The sequence below is a fragment of the Galeopterus variegatus genome, unplaced genomic scaffold (assembly GCF_000696425.1).
Source record: "Galeopterus variegatus unplaced genomic scaffold, G_variegatus-3.0.2 Scaffold229, whole genome shotgun sequence".
Classification (NCBI taxonomy): domain Eukaryota; kingdom Metazoa; phylum Chordata; class Mammalia; order Dermoptera; family Cynocephalidae; genus Galeopterus; species Galeopterus variegatus.
The window spans coordinates 793,335-814,113 of NW_007726340.1; the positions used below are offsets into that span (position 1 = coordinate 793,335).

Genomic DNA, 20,779 nt, shown 5'->3' on the forward strand with positions numbered 1-20,779 from the left:
GGACGAGGGACTTTGCCCCAAGTCACAGAGGATAGGAGGCACAGCCAGGACCAGAACCCCGAGGCCCTGCGGCCATTGAGCCGGGTGCAGTGGAAGAGCGCCCCGGCTGCACCCTGGACTCAGTTTCCTGCCCGTCCTCAGGGCAGCAGCTGTGCACCTGCCAGCGGCCGTCGCGAGGCGCGAGGGGGCAGCGGCGGGCGCCCGCGGGGCGTGACGCACCGAGTATGGGAGGGAGCGGGGCGGGGCGGCCAGACGGCTGCATATAAGGGCGGCGGCGAGGCGCGGAGAGCCAGAGCGAGCGGACCCTGTCCTGATCACGACTCGAGCCGGAGCCCAATCCCGAGCCGGAGCCGACCTGAGCCTGGGCAGAGCCCTCCGGCCGCTCTCCTGCGCCCCCCGGCCGCCCTCCGCGCTTCTCTCGGCTCCGCGCCCGCCCCCGCGGCCTCTCCTCCCAATGAAACTGGCCGCGATGATCAAGAAGATGTGCCCGAGCGACTCGGAGCTGACCATCCCGGCCAAGAACTGCTACCGCATGGTCATCCTCGGCTCGTCCAAGGTGGGCAAGACGGCCATCGTGTCGCGCTTCCTCACCGGCCGCTTCGAGGACGCCTACACGCCCACCATCGAGGACTTCCACCGCAAGTTCTACTCCATCCGCGGCGAGGTCTACCAGCTCGACATCCTCGACACGTCCGGCAACCACCCGTTCCCCGCCATGCGGCGCCTCTCCATCCTCACAGGTGAGCCGGGGGCCGGGCGGAGGGGCGGGCACCCTTTGTCCAGGGGCACCCGGCGAGGGCCGGTCCCGCCGCGGCGCGCTGGGCTTTGCGCTTGGAGAGGCCAGCGCGCCCCACCCGCTGGCAGCCCCAAAGTCAGCCCGACGTGGGTGTCCCCCTTGGCAGCTGCCCTCACCTTCTCTTTTCTGTTCTCTGTGCCTCCGCAGGAGACGTTTTCATCCTGGTGTTCAGCCTGGACAACCGCGACTCCTTCGAGGAGGTGCAGAGGCTCAAGCAACAGATCCTTGACACCAAGTCCTGCCTCAAGAACAAAACCAAGGAGAACGTGGACGTGCCCCTGGTCATCTGCGGCAACAAGGGTGACCGGGATTTCTACCGCGAGGTGGAGCAGCGCGAGATCGAGCAGCTGGTGGGCGACGACCCCCAGCGCTGCGCCTACTTCGAGATCTCGGCCAAGAAGAACAGCAGCCTGGACCAGATGTTCCGCGCGCTCTTCGCCATGGCCAAGTTGCCGAGCGAGATGAGCCCGGACCTGCACCGCAAGGTGTCAGTGCAGTACTGCGACGTGCTGCACAAGAAGGCGCTGCGGAACAAGAAGCTGCTGCGGGCCGGCAGCGGCGGCGGCGACCTGGGCGACGCCTTCGGCATCGTGGCGCCCTTCGCGCGCAGACCCAGCGTACACAGCGACCTCATGTACATCCGCGAGAAGGCCAGCGGAGGCGGCCAGCCCAAGGACAAGGAGCGCTGCGTCATCAGCTAGGAGCCCCCTCCGCGCTGGCGACACAACTTGAGGACCTTTTTGTTTAAAAGTCAAATCCGACGCCCTGGTCGGCCCCGTGGCCCCGGGCCACGAGCGCGCGCGCGCGGACTGGCGTCTTCGCTCCCCGCGACCCGGCCTCGCGCACTGGGGAGGCGCCACCAAACCGAGAAGGGACAGTCATCTGCTCTGGAAGGAAAGAGAACTGGCTAAGACTGGGACGCCCCCCTCCCCCGATTTCCCCATCGGCGCCCACCACCCCCAAGACTTGCGGGGCAAGGGTCCAGCAGAGGGTGGATTTGTCTTGTTTCTCACAAAGACCTAGGAATAGCGTGGGGAGGGGGAGGTGTGAAGTTAATCAGCCTCTGTTAGGCTTCAAGAAGCTATCCTGCAGGCTTGAGGGTCAGGACCAAGGGGGCATTATCTTCTCTCTGTTTCTGGGTTGCCATGACAATTGGCAAAAGCCTTTGCCCTCCAGAAACTAACGGAGCTGTGGGTCAAATCATAGCCAAGTGACTTGTTTAAGTGTGTGTGTGAAACCGCAAAGAGGAAAAACAAAACAAAACTTGCACTTTAACAGTAGTTCCAGTGTCAACATGGACATGAACAAAACCTTATCCAGGTGTTTATACTGTGTATGTGACTCTTTAAAGTTATTATTGTCTTGGTTTTTTAATAAAATAAAATAATTAAAATGGAAAACTGGGCTTTCTTTGCTCTTAGAAATGGCTGGAGGGGGGAAGGGTAGGGAGGAGGTTGGGTTTCTCCTTCTGTGGAATTAGAAGTCACCTTCCCCAGAGCTGGAAAATAACCCAGGCATTCTGAAAATAGCTTCAGGCCATCATGGGAGAAAAAAAAAGCTCCAGATGACGGCCTTCCAGACCATGCCCTTCTGTTTGGGGAATGTTTCCTGGAAAGCCAGGATAAATATAAAGGATTTCAGGGTCCTCCCTGGAGACACAATCTCTCTAGCCATGCACCTGCTTAGTTTTCTTTAGGCTGTCACAAAGGGCCTCGTTTTCTGAGAAAACATTCTTATTTCCCCTTCAACTAAGGGCCACTGGAAATGTGCCAAGCCCTTTTGTCACTAAACTCAGCCGGGGCCCAGACTATAGAAGGTCATCAAATTTGATACTCACACTGTTTGAGGTGTCACTCAGGTCCCACCTTCACAAATATGGAAATGGAGCCTGAGACCCATCTGGGAGCAAGCTGGTGCCAGACCCTTGTCCCTTCTCTCCAGGTTGCCACATCAACTGTCTGGAGACAGTTTAAAAAACCCATGGTCCTGCTCCCCTGGCTTCAGGATGTGCTTGCTGCCTGGGTGGGGTCCAACACCCCCTTTACCCTACAATTTCCCTCTTGGCGGTTAAGGGCAGCAGCCTCAGACTTGGGACCCACCTCTCTCTGCCATTCATAACTGTGCAAACTTGGGGCGAACAACACCTGCTAAACCTCAGATTCTTCACCTGAGAAATATAGAGAGCACCCTCTGCATACGGTTGCTCTGGGGATTAAGAGTGATATTTGAAAAGTACTTGGCACAAGTCCCTGACACCCAGTAATCCAAATAATTGGCTTCCAGAGGGCGCTCAGCCCTGTAAGGGAGACTTAAAATTGTCCTAGGGGAGGGATTTCATCCCTGGTGAGAGACACACTCCAACAGGAGTGAACCTACTCAAATAACCAAAAGGCGCCCACCCCTGCCAATCAAGGCAGGTTCAGGAATGACTTCCTAGGCAAACTGCACCCTTGGGGACAGATGCCACTCCTGGGAGAGGAGTTGTTCACTTTTTATGAGGGTTTAGCTGGAGTATGAGATGGGACGGCGGAGGGGAAATAAGGAGCTGAGGTTCTTACAACCTCATTCTGTGTCTAAGTCAACATTTTCCTCTCAACTATCCAAGAGACATCCTGCTATGAATTTCTCAGTACAAGAACCATGTCTAGAGCAGATGTAAATTCTTTCAATCACACATTTGAAAAGGTCACAAGTCAAAACTCTGGAATGAAGGGAAGGCTTATCCCCCTCCGCCCCTGTGAGGAGCCCTCCATCTCAGCCTTGCAGAAAGACCCTGATAGTGTTATATTTTTATGTGCTTTGTGTTTCATGGTATTTGGTCAGAGACTTAAAACCAGCCCAGCCACTACACTGAAATTCCAAGAAAATAACTGATTCAGTTAAATAACATTCCCAATGTAGAACAGGTCTAATAGGCAACTGCAGCTTAAATTCAGAACCTGCCTTTCTGTCCAAAGCCACTGAAATCCAATATCCTCCTTCACACACCCCTAGGTTTCCAACATGCCAGCCATCTTCTGACAGGTGGCTGCAGGCCAACACTACTGGAACCCCTACAAAACACCTCCAACCACTACTTCTGCCAACGAGGTCAGCTGGCAGGCATCTGCTAAGTCCCTGAACTGGTCAGCACAGGTTATGTGCCCATTTCTAAATCCAAACAATATTCAGTTACTTCTCACCTCATCCGTAAGAGGCAGGGGAGAGAACCGCTCTGACCTCATTTGACGGCCCAGGCAAGAGTACACACATAAAATGTCCCATCTGGAAGAAATCAGTGGTGCTGGGGAAAATGAGGGTTGCTCATAAACATTTAAGAACTAGAACCTGGATGCACAACTTCTAGGACCAGCTAACCCTCGCTGAGGGACCACTCAAGCTGCCGTCCTCTGAACAAAAGGTGCATCGTGAACCCCTTTGTTTGCAGTGCAGTAAATGTTGTCGATTCTTCAGTGAGAAGGCCAGAGGGGGAGATAATTTTTTAAACCAGAGCAATGTGAATCTGAAATGCCAGAAGATCTGCTCGCCTGAAAACCTGTTTGAGCCTGCATAGAAAGGACAGCACCTCTCTAATCTGGGGAAGCAATGAGGGTGTGAAGTGTCTTGGCCATTCTGGGGCACTAACTGAAGGTGACAGAAGACAAAGGGAGCAAGAGCTAAATGTAAGGAGAACACGTAGGAAGCAGAGAACTTGGAGACAAGGGCTGCCTGGCAGGGCTCTGGGCTGACACGCCCACAGATACTGTTCTGTTCACTGGCTCAACCATAAATGGAACCAAAACTGTTTTGGAGGAAAAAGCCTCCCTCTGGCCTTTCAAAACAATGTTCATTCTCTCACAGCCTTTTTTTTAGCACATTAAATCCATGCCATATGCAAACATGTCATGAAACTGCTGTCAAGAAGAACAATATGTACCTGATACACACTGATCCTAAGGGGTGAGTGGAGAGGAGCAGGAGGAAAAGAAGAAAGGAGCCCCCTCTCTCCCTGCTGTGTCTTCAGATCTGCCAGTGGGGTCCAACACACAGCAGATGGCCCCCTCCTCAGAGGCAGGGGAGTCCTCCCCACCCCCCAAGCCTGCAGGAATATTCTTACTTCCACCAGCAGGCACTCAAGTTATTTTGCATCTAGACATATATACATACAAGGAAGCCCCAGCAAAGCCAAGCTCGCATGCTGGCTCCCCACATAGTCAGTGCCAAACTCAGTTCTTGGAGCAGTACAACAGCCCCACTTGGCTACACAGTTCAGAGCTGGGGTCTGAAGGGACTGAGCTTCAAGAGTATGGCGGGGAAACAGGCCACTTGCTTTCCTCCTTCCTAGTGCGGCATTCCTGGAAGTCGGTTTCATTCTACTCCTTGGGGATTTCAAACATGCAGAGACTCTTGTACTTCTGCAGAAGTTCATTCTTGGTCCTGACTTGCTCCCGAAGGCTATGCAGCTGTTGCTGCTGCTGCTCAGGGCTCAGGTGGATGCCAGGCATGGTGCTGATGAGCTTCCGCATCTCCTGGAACTTGGTTTTGAGGGCGTTCAGGTCCTGGTGGACATCCGGGCTGTCCTTGTCCATGCTGCAGGGGCAGAGGGCAGTTGTTAGTATTCACAGCTCAGATCCATGCCTGCTTCCCTGCTCTGCACACAAAGAGCTGCCTGTCATTCCTACAATGTTTTAGAACACTATGCTTTATGTATCTGTCCCCTGACTAGGCTGTGGGCTCCCAGAAGGCAGGGACTGGTTCTTTCTTACTGAGCCGTAAGCCAGGCAGTAAAAGTGCCCCCTTGGCCAGGCTCAAAAAAAAAAAAAAGAAAAAAAAAGTGTCCCCGCTTCCCCCTCGAAGCCACTTGATGCTTCTGCTCTTTGCACCTCAGTCAACTGTCAGCACCATGAGGGCAGGGACGGTGTCTGCCTGGTCACAGCCATCTCCTCATCTGTGGCCTAGTGCACAGGACACTGCAGACACTCAACAAATATTTGTCGAAAAAATGAATGCTTGGCAAATAAGTTCATTAATGTGTGTTGAATAAGCAAACCATTACCAATATCAGGTGACAAATGCCAAACAAGACTTGCTGAAATAGAACATTTTGTCTAATCTGAGCCTTTTCCAGGCCAATCAGGAGACTTTACCACTAGCAAGAGCTAATTTTAGCTGAGGTTTTGATGCCTGCTTGAACCTGTTAACATAAAGACTAATTTCCACAGAGCTGTTAATAAATTTTACATAAGTTATAAGCTATAGGAAGTTTTTCAGCAGGGACAGGTTTCTCCTACCATGTCTGGTAAACTCCTTGCCTTCGGGTCAAGCTCATGTTAAAGGCATATCATTCCCTTTATCTCAAAGCTATTATTAGCTGTGCAGAGATCCACACTCCCCTGTCACTACTAAATTAAAAACAAAAGACAAAAATCCTCACCTAAGATCAAAGAAATGTCCTGCCAGTTGCTCCTACACATTTTTTAGAAGTTAGTAAGTAGATGAGCTTTTGAAAACAAGCAGTTGAGACTAAAACCAAGCCAATTTGTTAAGCTGTTGTAGAAGTAAGCCATTGAGGTGTAAGAAGGAAGAAGAACTGTCAATGATCACATTTTTTTAATAACATTCATCCCCAGTGGGAAATTTCAACCCAGATGGTGCCAATTCATATTTATTATTCATCGTTTCCCTGCTTACGCAGACAGAATATCCATCTTTCCTGGCGATCCATCAGTTATGTTTCACACCTTGCAAAGTAGATGGCCACCAGGGCCTGCTCATATTTATCAACAGCTCTAAACTCAAGAGGCAGGATGTGGAGAACCAATCATTCATTCTAGGGAATGGAAGGCCAGCCAAACAATTCTTGTTGTCATCGGATGCTCTGAATTTAGAGATAGAGTTAAGGTATACCTTATCTCAGTTTCTAGGGAGCAGTACTGGTATTAATGAGAAATGCAATTTGTTTGGAAGGAAGCAAACAAAGAGCATCTTTTATTTTAATTCTTTTAAGTCTCAGCTCAGATCCAAAATCTGGACAGAAACCATCTGGACTGAAATCATTGTACTTGGATGGCATATGTGTTAACACACTGTTACACATTTAGGTCCCAAGGAAGTTTTGAAATTAAAATATAGTTTTAAGAGAACTGATTCATATCACATGAGTCTGACAGGACATGGTAAAAACAGATTAATTACATAAAATAAAAATTTGGAAGAAAGCTATGACGATCCGTTTCATGAAACAAATATAACCTGGCCCAAACGAAAATTTAATTCTGAAAGTAAAAAGTGGGCTGTGTTTAGGATGCTCATTTCTGAAAACCCCCAAATCTCAAGAGTTTTTCATTCTTTACCTGGTGAAGTTTCAGGAAAGAAGCTGGTCTTCAGATAATGAATAAGAAGTCATATGAAAAGCCGCCTGGAGGGAAGTTGAGCTGAAAGGGGGCCACGCAGCCCACAAGTAGGCCCCTCTGCAAGCTCCTAACTGCCCTACTTGGTGAAGATAAACAGCTCACTGTTTATTTCCTCCTGGGGCGAGGAAAACACGCTACTCAGAAACTGGCTGGAACCAAGTAGGCACCTGCTAAGCAAGGATGACTATGAAATATTCAAGCCAAAGAAAGGGGACAGAACCAGATATTGAGTGAATACAAGCAGAAAGCTCTAAATGGGCCTGCCTTTGTGTTCAACATGAGTCATCATCCACCTTTAGAAAGAAAAAAAAAAAAGGCGACTAGGTCAAGAGGATGAAAATCCTACAAACAAGGACAAGTTAGAGCACTCTTGTTTTTTTAAAGAGCGGACAAAAATACTATTGCTATTTGTGATACTCAGAGCATCCTTCCAGCTGACGATGCAAACATTCATATATATATCACCAGATCACGGGCAAACAACATTAGGTTTAGGTGGGTAACTCTAAGAACCATGCTCCAACTTTGTCCTTTTTCTTTTTTAAAGTGTAGTGCTTTAGTGTGGATGCAAACTGGCAACAACTAAGCACAGAGTGTCCACTGGTAACTTTGAAGCAAAAGGAACCCACTGGATCCACTGAAGCTGGCCTCGGTTTCCCATTTCTTCCTCCTCAAAACTTCCATCCCCCTCAGCCTCATGCCCCCACTCTGTTCCAGCTGACCCATCCTGGGACCAGTCCTTCTCAGTCCTCTCCTCTGCCCACCATCTCTCTTCCTGCCGTGTTCACTCCAGTGGCTTTCATCTTCCTAAAATTGTTAATGACAGTAATAGGTGCTTCAGGGAAAAAAACTCAAAATGACAGACACCCAAGGCTCAGAATAGGAAAGTCCCTTTAATCCTATGTCCCAGAGATAACCTGTGTTAACATGTGGTGTATACTGTTTTAGATTGCTTTGAAATGCACAATATCATACAAATACACACATACTTTTATTTGCTTTGATAGAAATGCAACCATACATGGTTCTGATTCTTGCTTTTTTCACCTAACAATGTACCTTGGATGTCTTTCCATGTTAATGCATATACAATTATACAACTAAATGATACAGCTGTTGATGGGCATTTGGAATGTTTACAATTTATCAGAATGGCATATCTTTATGTACTTGTACAAGTATTTTGGCAAGATAATGTTAGAAGTGGGAAGTCTGTGTTAGAAGTGGGAAGTCTGAGTTATGTATATTTAAATTTTTGACAGATATTACCAAAATGCCATCTGAAAAAACTGTACTGACGTACATCACCCATGACCGTGGACACCAATGCTTATCCCTCCCACCCTAGACAACAGAGGCTATTACGTATCCATCTATATTTCTCTGCTCCAGTTCTGCCAGCACCTAAGGGACCTTTGGGAGAGGTTCTGCTGCTAAAAGAAGCTGGAAAAAAACATTGTTCTACAAAATGCCCTGGAACATGTTCATCCACCCCCACCTGAGAACGCCTCCCCAGCCAGCACTCCTTCTTGAATTTCAGTTCCCTCCTTCCTACAGTTGCCAAGTATGTTCTCCCTGAAATCTGGGAATCCACAAACATCCAGAGCGGCCTTGCAGTCTGCCTCCTCAGCCTGCAGAGGCTCAGCTGGAGGGCAGCCCCACCCACCCAACTGGGCAAGCTAGAAGGCTGTCTTCCCAGACCTGCTCCTGTGTGTCCCATGCCCTTCCAGCCACCAGTCCTGCCAACCCCACCCCCTCCAGACCACCTACTAACACCTCCTGCCACTGCTACTGCCACTGCCTTCCTGTGGACCCAGGTCTCTCCTTTCCCTAAACCCTTCTGCCCCACCTACCTTTAGAAACCCAAATCTGAGCAGGTCATAATGCTGCTTCAACATTCCAGATGGCTTCTCACCCCAGAAAACACCTGCCAGGCAAGATCAAACTGTGGAGGAGGCCACCCAGTGTCACCCACGAGCACCTCCAGCCTTCCCAGGCTCAACTTGACACTCTTGCCAGCACCCTGCATAAATGCTCCCCGGGCATCTCCCACAATGTGCTAAGTAACTGCTGAGCTACGAAGGCCTGCTTTCAGGGGCTTGTGTTCTGGTGGAGCCCAGCAGGTGCTCAATAAGTTATACTGAACGGATGGAAATAAAGTGGCAGAGGTGCAAAGAGGCTTTTAAACAGGACTGGAAACAACTCTTTCAAGCAGCCTACAACTACTCCATCTCTGAGCACTCATCTTTTTCCCTGGGACGTTGCTGAGGGGGAAGAAAGTGAACATCAGAGGACTGCAATAACCGAGTGCAGACCAGCCATGTGCAGCCAGTGTGGGCACTGTACAGACTCCTCCACTGAGGTGGGGGCTGCTTCCCGCACACCCAGGAACAGGCCTCAGCTGGTGTGCAGGGCTGGCCTGATGCAGACAGACACTTGTGTGGGAAGAAGCAGGGCAGTAACAACCTGTTCCCATGAAAGAGGGCTTGCTGGGGCTCCAAGGTCTCACTGACCTGCCTCAACAAGCGAACTTGCTCAAGCAGCCTGGCCCAGCTGGGAGGGCACAGAACAGCTCAGGGTGCTCGGTCCCTGAACACCCTCTGCGGTGTCCAGGAGGGCTCCCCTCTACCCACCTAGCAACCTAAGACATTTTAAAGAATTAAAACATTTAATATTTAAAAGTTTTTAAAGTACCCATATTGACAGAATACTCTTACTATGTGGGCCAAAACCATCAGGCAAGGCAATAACAACTGCAAATCAGAATTCCTAGCCCGGGATACTTAGCTCTAGACTCAGATTAGATCTGCTAAGTTTGAGGGGGAAAAAAAATTATAACTTGCCCTGGTCTAACAGAACTTATTTTATTCCTCCTTTTTATGTATTTTTATAATGTAGCTTCTATATATATCAAGAAAGGCCTCAAAGAGTTGGGGTTTATAGAATTTTTTATAGGCACAAAAATGAGATTTTTCTTTTCCTATTCCTTGTTCTTTAAAAATAACATAAATATGTAGTTTTAATTGTTCATTCAACTATGGGAAAGACACTAGGAGGGATGAAAGTGCTATGTGCTCCAGCTCCAAGCAGGGCTTTCCCAGCTGGAGCACTGTAGGAACCAGGCAGGGCTCTGGGGGTGCGGAGGGAGGTTCTGGCTCACAGAGCTGGCTCTCCATGAAGAGGAGGTGGCTCTGAGCAAGCCCTTAAAGACCATGTGGCATTTCCGTGGGCACTCCTGAAAGAGGTGCTGAAGGGCCTGCTAGCTTGGAGGACTCCACCCACCCAAAGGCACTTGCAGCAGAAGGACCCACTCTGGGTCTTGTGTTGAGAAGTCCAGGCAGGCGATCTGAAAACGGTCTGCAGAAATCCCTGAATGGAGGGCTAAACGTCTGGGATCAGTCTGGGAAGAACAGGGAGCCCTAGAGAATTCTGAGCAGTTATTACTCTAATAACATGCACAGGATAAATTAGAGAGAGGAAAGGATAAAGGAAAAGAGACAAATTAAGAAGTGATTAGAAGATCCAAAAGCGAGGTTAGAAGACCTGGCCAGTGAGTGGTATCAACAGGCTTGGAGGTAAAGGAGCAGATTAAAGAAATGTTCCACTAACCAGAGCATCATAACCTCAGATGGGCTATTAAAAAACTGGATGGAGAAGGTAAAGACGCTATAGTGAAATACTGACAAAAAAGAGGAAGGAGGGAAGACTAGCCTTAAAAGATAATTAAATGTACCATGAAGATTTAAGAACTAAAACAGTTTGGTACTGGAGAAGAACAGAATATCCGAAGTAGAATGGAAAACATATGGGAATTCAGTACATGATAAAAGTGGCAACTCAAGCAGAGAAAATAATGAATATTCAATAAATGGCAGTGAGAAGATGTGGCTAACTGGGGGAAAAAGCTGAGCCTTCCTTGCTCTTTCCACCAAAGTAAGTTCCAGAAGCATCAATGAATTACAAATAAAACATGGAACTGCAGGAAAAAGGCATCAATATCTATAATTTTACAGTGGGAAGGCCTTTCTAAGCAGGATCAAAACTCAGAAGCTTAGCAAATCTGACTACATGGTATTATGTGCTTCTGAATGGAAAAAAAAAAATACCACGACCACGAACAAAGACTAAAGAAAAGCAACAACTTGGGGGAAGAACCTAAAATACATTTGACAGAGACATTATTTCCTTACTGTACAAAGAGCTCATAAAATGAAAAATGACCTAACAGAAAAATGGGCAATTTATAAGTAAAAAATACAAATGACATATAAAATTGCATATGAACAGATGTTCTACCTAATGGTATGAAAGACACAGATCAATATATCGTTTTTGTCCTGACCTACCAGATTTGCCAAAGTTAAAAGCTTAATAGTGATGGCAGGGGTTTAGGAAAAAGACACAAATAAAATGTTGGTGGAAGCATCAATTGGTGCATTCTTTCTGAATTTGCTAATAGTGATCAAAATTCTAAATCCACATATCCCATTTCTGACAAAGAAGCTCACCACAGCACTGACTGCAACAGCAAAACGTCAGAAACAATAGGATGCCCTTGAGCAGCGAACTGTTTAAATAAATGATGGCATATTCATAAGATGGAATATTATGCAGTTGTGGGACAAGGGAGAGAACTAGGAGGAAGGAAGGGGGAGGCTCACTTTCCATTTTATATCTATGGGTACTCTTGGAATCCATCTACAACTTTAATTTTTTAAAAACGCCTTCTGGGTGGCAGATTTATGGGCCATTTTAGGTTAATATGTTTTTTAGGTTAATTGAAACAGTCCAGTCTACAGGACTGAATTTTGGAGAAGGAGTTAGCTAAAAAGATGTAGCACTCTAAATTTAGCAATAGGTATCAAAATAAAAAATGTATGTACCCTCTGCTCCAGCAATTCCACTGCTGAGGATTTATCTCATCATAAACTTAACTCACATACAAAGATGCTTATCCCAGCACTGCTGGTAATAGCAAAAATTAGAAAAACACCTAAAAGTCCATAAACAGAAGAACAGTTACATAAATTATGGTGCATTCACAAGATGGAACTCTCTGCAGCTGCCTTAATGAGGTAGATCTTTATGTGTAGCATAGAAAAGTATCCAAAATAGACTAATCAGTGAAAAAAGCAAAGTACAGCATGATCTCAATTTGTATAAATTTTTGAAAAGACATGCATATATAATTCCTGGAAGGAAATTTAAGAAAGAACTAACAGCAGTTACCATTGGTGAGGAGACTTGGGGAAAGGAACAATTTTTCATTTTACACCTTTTGAATTTGCAATTGTTACTTTTATTAAATAATTTTTTAAAAAATAGAATAATGTAACACTTAATTCTTTATGAGAATGATAAAGACTAAACTCACTACTTCAGGTTTTACTTCCTTATTCATCCTCTGGGCAGGAGTAAGCAAATGTTCAAAGGACCACTTGGGAAGTGGAAGAGATCAAGGGCCTGGGAAAACCACCCTGGGTGACTGAACCTGTTCCCGGCCCCCGTGCCCTCTTGCCAGGCCTGCCAGGATGGTGCACTAAATGGCTTTGCAGCCTATTAAGTTCTGCTAGCTCCCCATCCCTCAGAAGACAAAGTCCCACACCCTAAGGGCGACATGCTGCCCTCTGTATCCTGGCTCTTCCTTCTGTTCCAGCTCTCCCTTCTTCTCTCCCTCCTTCCTTGGATTTACGCTCAGCACCGCCAAACTGGGAGCTGACCCGCACGAGTTGATGCTATTCCTTGGCGTTGTGCCCTTACCCATTCATACTCTTCCTACACTGCCCCTCTTCCCTCCTCCCTTCCTAACTTAAGACTCATTGTTTGAATGGCCCTTAACAAGATTTCTGACTTCTTCAGGCTTTATGAGGTCTCCTCTCCCATTCTCCTCTATCCTTACCATGCTATGTCCCCTTCCCTTATTAGCCCATAAACTCAAACACATACTGATATAGTCTGAGTGTTACCTCCAAAGCTCATGTGGAACCTTGATCCCCAATGTGGCAGTGTTGAGAGGTGGGGCCTTTGGGAGATGATTGGACCATGAGGGCTCTGCCCTCATGAATGGATTAACCCATTCATGGATTAATGGGTTACTGGATGAGAGGGTTGTCACGGGAGAGCAAATGAGCACCTTAACATGTGCTCTTGCCCCCACCTCTCCCCGCCATGTTATGCCCTACACCACCTTGAGACTCTGCAGAGTCCCCACTAAGAAGGCCCTCACCAGGTGCTGAGCCATGCCCTTAGGCTTCCTGGCTCTACAACTGCAAGAAACAAATCTCATTTCTTTATAAATTACCCAGTTCCAGGTAATCTGTTATAAATGATAGAAAACAAACTAATACACACACCTGTACTGAGGGTTTTCAGAGTGGATCCTAGTCATTTTCATGGTTACAGTATCACTGTGCATACTGTTTCCTCCAAGTGGCTTTTTCCGCTCTTCTATTGTGTCCTTTCTTTCTTACTAGGTGTTTTGTTTTCTTCACATGCTTAGTGGTCTCGGCTGTCAGTCATATATTTAACAGTAAAACACTAAAAGTCCTTTCTGTAGATTGAATGCTCCCCCAACCTCACTGAAGCTTAAATCTCCACTGTCACTGTTGAAGGTGGGAAATCCTATTACGGCAATTGAAAGGTGGGGCCTTGAAGAGGTGATTAGGTTGCAGGACCATGCCACAGTGAATGGATTAAAAATGGTCGTCATCGGTGTAGTTCTGAGGACTTTAAAAGAAGAGCACATGAGAGGTTAGTCTCTCTCTGCTCTGCCATGTTCTGCCATGTTCGACCCCTAGGTCACTACTGCCACCACCAAGACCCTCAGCAGATATATTCCCTTGGCTTTGAACTTCCTAGCCCCTGGACTGTAAGCAATAAATTTTGTTTTCTTAAAAATTACCAAGTTCCAGGTAACTTGTTGTAAGTAGCAGAGATAAACTAATTTAGTCTTAGTGGAAGCTCTGAGTATGAGTGACGCTTTTTTGCCTTCTCAGAGTGAATTGATTAGGCTCTTGCTTGGGGAAGAAGGTCTTTTCTTTCCAATGTCTTTTTCCTTTTCCAATGTCTTTTCTCTTGGGCTGACAAACACCCCAGAGAAGATAACTCCATTCTCTTTGTCTGCCAGTCTAGAAGACAGGTGGGGGAAGAAGGCTAGGGTGGGGTCTCACTACTCTGTAAACTTTCTCTTAAAAAGTTTAAGAGAAACTTTTGCCCCCCCCCCCCCACCACAACGTACCTGGTGTCTTCCAGCCAGACACTCTCTTTTTCCTCTCTAAGAATAAGTCTTGGGAAAGAGTAACCCTTTAATCGTCTGCCAAGATGGAAGAAGGGTGGTCACCTGGCTGCTTGGAGCAGGGAGACAGGACTGTGGGGACCTGCTTCTTAAGCAGACTTCTAAATAATCCTCCTGTTCTTAGTCCCACCTTCGCCCCTATTCTGAGATTCCTGGCCCTGACAGTTCCTGAGATTTGCGGGGAGGCCATGGTCAAAGGCAGCTACTTTGCAGCTGGTAGGTGAGTTAGGCCTCTTCCATCCACTCTATGGCAATCCTCTCCTGTCTTGTTCTTTTTGGTTTAAAAAAACAAAAACAAAAACCCTTCACTTCCCTTTTAGAGGAAACAGAGAAAAACACATGTGACTAACCTACCGTCTTTCAAAAGGCACACTCTTGAGTACAACTCACAAGAAGCTTATGACTTAAGTATTATTATTCCCACTTCACAACAGAAAAAGAGGCTCAGAGAAGCTAAATTACCTGCCAAGGTCACCCATCCAGTACATTATAGAGCTATAATTTGAACCCATCTTTTGAGGTCCATTATTGACATACTAGAGATAAGAAAATTACAACCTACAAAGTTTAAGTGTTCACCAAGATTACAAGGGAAGCAAGCATCAGCACACAGATTTGAACCCAAGATTGTCTGACTTCAAAGTCTGTTCTCTCTAGCATACTCTATTGCCCCAACTTTAAGACTAGCCAAACCCCACTGTTTTACCAGAACTCAAGAATATACTCAGGGGTCCAAGAGCTGTCTTTGTGAATGTGTACATTTTGTGTTTTCATTTTTCCATATTTTTCTTACATTTGGGTTAATCTGGATAACCCCTTTATAATCCACCCCTGCCCTGGGACTGCAGGGTCTGCATTTGCATTTCTGTTTGCAGTCTCACTGCTGCTGAGAAGTACCACTTCATTATCACAGGATAACTAAAACAGAACAGAGTCTGCCTTACCCTATAAACAGTACTTTCATGTCCAGTGGAGCCAAATAAAGTCATGGTCTAATATGAGAACAAAGGCTTTGCAGTCGTTTGAAGAGATAAGTGGTGGAAGAGCATCAGGTCATCCAAAAGAAGCTGAGCCATTAAGGCTTTCATGTTGTGAGTAGCAATTCCATTTTGGCAAAACATCAAAGAGCACATTAATGTGTACTTGAATGTTACTAGAATGGTAATTTTGTTTTAATTCACTTTGTCTTGGATTTTAATGGTTGAATAAGAGTTACAAGCCTAGGGGTTTACACTTAGCATCATGTGGATATATATTGAAGTAACAATAAAAATAATTTAGGCAAACATGGCAAGTAGACTTCAGGGTTTTTTTGTTTGTTTTTTCTTTTACAGGGTCAGTTTGAAAACCCAGGCTAAACTAAATCCTGGCCAGTAGGATAACCATCAACTCCCTTGATACTGTGTTAGAACAAAGTTAGTACACCAGGATCTAAACATTTGGGGCAACTTCTGTGTCTCTGCTTCCTCTAACGTTTTCCATCATCACTCCTCCTCTCTCAATCTTTCTGAATTATGGGTTATTCCCGTTCTAGTCTTTTTTCTTCCTTTTGACTAGTGAGCCCTGTTGGGGTGAAAAGTTAGTCCCTTTTTACTGTGAACACCCCATAGCACTACGCAGTGTGCATCACAGGGAAGATGTGCATATCTGTAGGATCTGTCGGAAAAAGGAACCAAAGTGAGTAAAACCCTGTATTATAGGTGAGAAAAGTGAGGCCCCGAGGAGCTTAACTTGCTCAAGATCGCTGGGATGTAAACTTGAGCAGCTGGACCACAGAGCCTGAGCATTTAGTCTCTAAACTGGCTTCATCCTTGAGCATATCGTAACTCTCGGGCCTCAGTGTTTGCTGAACTCATGGAACGACTGTGTGGTCGTGGGAAAGGCACTCTTCCCACTATGGGCCTCAATTCACCATCTGTGAAATGGGGGCATGACCCAGAGAGCCTAGGCCTCTTGCAGCTCTGAAACGGGTGAGACGAGAAGCGACAGTAAGTGTGGTGGCGGGTCCTCTCCTGGGCCCTTACCATTTGATGATATTGTGAACCAAAGGTAAAAAGGAGTAGTTTTCCTCCTCCTTCACGCGGGCGGGTGACTGAGGCCGCGGGGCCGGGGACTGCTGCGGCTGAGGCGCAGCGACCGGCGGTGGCGGCTGAGGAGGCGGCAGCGGCTTGGTCTCGGGCAGCGGCGGCTCGGACGGCGGCGGTAACGCATCCTCGGTCTGTCGACCAGCAGCCACCCCGGAGGAAGCCATGACGCCGGGAGTCCAGTCAGCAAATCAACCAGCAGAAATACGGGGACGAGCCCACTGGAAACGTCGCGGACTCTTACGTCATCGCCGCGCGCCGCGCCGCGCGGGGGCGGGGCCGGGAAGAAGGGTCCTGAGCGTGCGCACTCGGCATGGGGCGGGGCAAAGGCGCGGAGGCGGGGAATGCTGTTGCTGGGCAACGCGCAGCGGGCGGGCTTGGGGTGGCCTGCATGAGGTTGTGAGTCAAGATAGCCAAATTATTAAATAGGAGTTTTGTTTCAGAAATAACTGTTTTCCTATTCACATGACGAAGAGGCTCCGAAAGCAAGGAATCCTTGAGATAAATAGGCGCAGCATGGACCAGCCCGTCGCGGTCTCGAAGAAGCAACTGGAACTACGGGAAGAGCAGACAACAGTTAGCGAGCACCTGTGTGCGTGAGCCTGGGTGCTCCGGGACGAAGGACCCGCAGCTCCGACACCGTGCAGCCTCCAGGAGGACAGGCAGCAAGCCCGGACCGAGCCCTTAGTGCCAGACCACGTGCTGCAGAGGCCAAGACATGGCTGCAGAGGGAGCAACTAGTTATTCAACTCGACAAACATTTATTATGCACCTGCTGATGGCAGGTGCTGGGCTAACCGTGTGTATGTGTTTGGGAGGAGGCTGTCTTAACTTTCAATACAAGGGAGAGGGGAGTTGTGCTAGGAATAAATATCATATCCTAAAACAGCGACAACGTCAGGTACTCTCCACACTTTTGGGCCAGATCCTTAAGGCACTAGGTTCCAGTTGCCTCACTTCTACAATTTAATTTAGTTCAGGGTCATGGCAGAGCCTAAACTGCATTCTAATTTAACGCACATGGCTGACCCCAGAAAGGTCTCGTTTTCATGAGGACCTCCCAGGATCCTAGGCCAAAGAGGGGGACTTCTTATGGGTTTCTAGTTATGCTTCTCAAGACAAATGTGATATGGGGGCTTTATATTAAATTTCTGGGCAATGGGCACACCCATCCTAAGCTTAGCTAGTGAGTAGAAGACATGAGCCAGGGAAGCTGTCAACTGGCGGAGCTGGAGTCCTTCCTCCGTCCACCATTCTGGGCAGTAGAGAGAGGCAAGGAAGTCCACCTTCAGGTAGCAAGAAAAACAGGAGTGCTTGAGGGCAGGGGGTCTGTTCCCAAGGAGAGCATCAATGCTGATATTTTCAAGTGCATGGTGGGTGGGGGAGGCGTATGGAGGCAGATGCCCATGGAGCAAGGCTGCAGGGGTAAGCGGATGCTGGAGTGTGTGCCCTGTAGGCTCTTTAGTGACTGGCCTCAGCACAGCTCTCTTCAGCAAAGGCTGCCCAGAGTGTCCCAAAGGCAGAGCGATGGGGAAGAGGGGGCTGCAGGGTCTTCTTCCTTCTAACCAGGGACCTCTCCACTTAAAGGAAGAGTTCAAGAGTCCTGGTAGAAGAGCTGGCCCATAGCTCACTTGGGAGAGTGTGGTGCTGATAACACCAAGGCCATGGGTTCAGATCCCTAAATAGGGATGGCTGGTTCACTCACTTCGGAGAGTGTGGTACTGACAACACCAAGTCAAGGGTTAAGATCTCCTTACTGGTTATCTTTAAAAAAAAAAAAAAAAAGAGTAGAAATGGAGGAGAAAAAGGCTTGTTGGAATAGGGCCAGATGTGCTTGAAGTCATCTGGGGAAATAATGATGGTATAATAGTAGTAATAATAACTAATTACCACAACTACTATGGAAATAAAAGTAGATACAAGGAATAGAATTACAATCACAATCTCATTGAATCCACAAAAAAGCTCTAAGGGTAGATGTTAGGATTCTGTATTAGTCCGTTTTCGGTTTTGTTTTTTGTTCTTCGGGTTTTTTTTTTTCTTTTGGTGGCTGGCTGGTACAGTAGTCTGTTTTCTGTTAACAGAACAACTAAAACTGGGTAATTTATTTAAAAAACAATTTATTTCTTACAATTTTGGGGGCTGGGAAATCCAAGCTCCAGGGGGTGCATCTAGCCTTCTTCTTGAAGGTGCTGTTAAGAGTCCTGTGGCAGGGCCGGCCCGGTGGCGCACTGGAGAGTAGGGTTCGGATCCCATGTGGAGACCGGTTCCTGCTCACTGGCTGAGCGCGGTGCGGGCGGAGGGTTGCGATCCCGTTACTGGTCAGTAAAAAAGACAAAAAAGGAAAAAAAAAAAAAAAGAGTCCTGTGGCAACACAGGGTGTCACATGGCAAGGGATGAGCAAGAGCATGCTTCCACATGCTTTCTTCCTCTTCTTATAAAGCCCCCGGTCTACTCCTTGGTAACTCATTAAACCATTAATCTCTTAATCCATGAGTGGATTAATTTATTCATGAGGGCATAGTCATAATGATCCAATCACCTCTTAAAAGGCCCCACCTTTCAAATACTGTATTGGGGATTAAGTTCCAATATGAGCTTTGGAGGGGACAAACATTCAGACCATATCAGATCTCTGTTTCATAGATGAGGAAACTGAGGCTTACAATGGTGAAGATACCTGCCCCAGGGTCACGCAGCTTGCCTGACTCCAAGCCTATGGTCTTAACTGACACTTAGGAGACCTCAGGTCCCTATCAGTTCTGTAACTTTATGAATCAAAATGTTAGAGTGTGTTTTTATCCAGAATTTGAAAAAAAATCCAATATTCATCAGTAATATCCCCATGGCAATGGCACGTCATCTTTTCCCTCCCAGTGTGTTTTATAACTTAATTACAAGTCCCAACTTTATCACTGGCAGAATGAGGAGGTCTCTTTAAAAAAAAACAAAACAAAAAACCCACTTCAGGTATAAATAGATATGGCAAAAGAAAACAAATTGAAAATGTAGGAAGCTTGGATCAGTATGGTGCATTGACAATTTGCCCTAAAAATAGTTTATATAATTAGTGGCAAAGAATAAAGCTGACTTCAGAATGTTGCAAGCAGATGTCAGAAAAACACTGCCTGCGCTGGTTTCATTAGAGCTGAAATTGCCTAACAAATGTGGGTCTGTGTATTAGTCAGTTTTCTGTTGCTTATAACAGAACACCTGAAACTGGGTAATTTATAATAAAGTGAAATTTATTTCTTACAGTTTTAGAGGATAGGAAGTCCAAGGTCAAGGGGGCACCTCTGGTGAGGGCTTTCTTCTTGGTGGGGACTCTCTACAGAGTCCCACGGCAATGCAGGGGGTCACACAGTGAGTGCTGAGCAAGAGTGCTAGCATGCTTCTTCCTCTTTCAGTGAAGCCATGAGTGCCATTCCCATGATAACCCACTTAAACCACTAACCCATTTATCCATGAATGGGCCAATCCACTCCTGACAACATGGTCTTCACGATCCAATCACCTTTCAAAGGTCCCACCTTTCAAATACCGTAGTCGGATTTCCCACCCTCTTAACGCTGTTACAATGGCCATCAAGCTCCAATGTGAGCTTGGGGGGACATTCAAACAACAGCAGTTATAACCACTCTGTTAAAGGTCCAAAAAGGCAGACGCTCCGTTGATATGTAAAGAGCAGCTGTATGGTCATTTCTTTCTTAGGCAGATTCACACTGTTTCTCACAGGGCCTTGTCCAGTCAGGTTAGCAGTTTAAGGTCAGACTTTGGAGCCAGCCTACCTGACTTCAGTCCCAGCTCAGCCTCTTTGAAGCTGCATGACTTTGGACAATTACTGCCCCTCACGTTGTGAGGCCATGTAAACTTGCAAGAGAACTAAATGGGTTATTACACGGAAAGCACTTAGAAAAAGTATCTGTGCACAGTAAGTATGATTTCTTCTTATTCAGAATTAGGACATCGTCCTTCACCAATTGACAAAATCCTGACTGACAGCAATTAAGAGGAATGACCTACACTTCAGTGCTATCCAATAGAAATACAATTTGAGCCATGAAAGTAAGCCGCATATGTCATTTCCAGTTTCTTAAAAGATACATTCAGAAAATAAGAAGAAACAGGTGAAGTTAATTTTAGTAATATATTTTATTTAACCCAATATATCCAAAATATTATTTCAACATATAATCAATATTAAAGATTTTAA

General features: G+C 46.7%; 2 protein-coding genes across 2 annotated transcripts; one reads left to right on the top strand and one right to left on the bottom strand.

Moving 5' to 3' along the window:
- The first annotated feature begins 297 nt into the window (after nucleotides 1–297).
- On the top strand, nucleotides 298–2,196 carry RASD1 (RAS, dexamethasone-induced 1). The gene is made up of 2 exons (XM_008566239.1): nucleotides 298–740; nucleotides 944–2,196. The coding sequence occupies exons 1-2, from the start codon at nucleotides 455–457 to the stop codon at nucleotides 1,495–1,497; spliced, it is 840 nt and encodes a 279-aa protein (XP_008564461.1). The 5' UTR covers nucleotides 298–454; the 3' UTR covers nucleotides 1,498–2,196.
- A 1,151-nt stretch (nucleotides 2,197–3,347) lies between these two features.
- MED9 (mediator complex subunit 9) lies at nucleotides 3,348–16,800 on the bottom strand. The gene is made up of 2 exons (XM_008566240.1): nucleotides 16,507–16,800; nucleotides 3,348–5,365 (listed from the first exon to the last, which is right to left on the bottom strand). The coding sequence occupies exons 1-2, from the start codon at nucleotides 16,731–16,733 to the stop codon at nucleotides 5,149–5,151; spliced, it is 444 nt and encodes a 147-aa protein (XP_008564462.1). The 5' UTR covers nucleotides 16,734–16,800; the 3' UTR covers nucleotides 3,348–5,148.
- Between the last annotated feature and the right edge of the window lie 3,979 nt (nucleotides 16,801–20,779).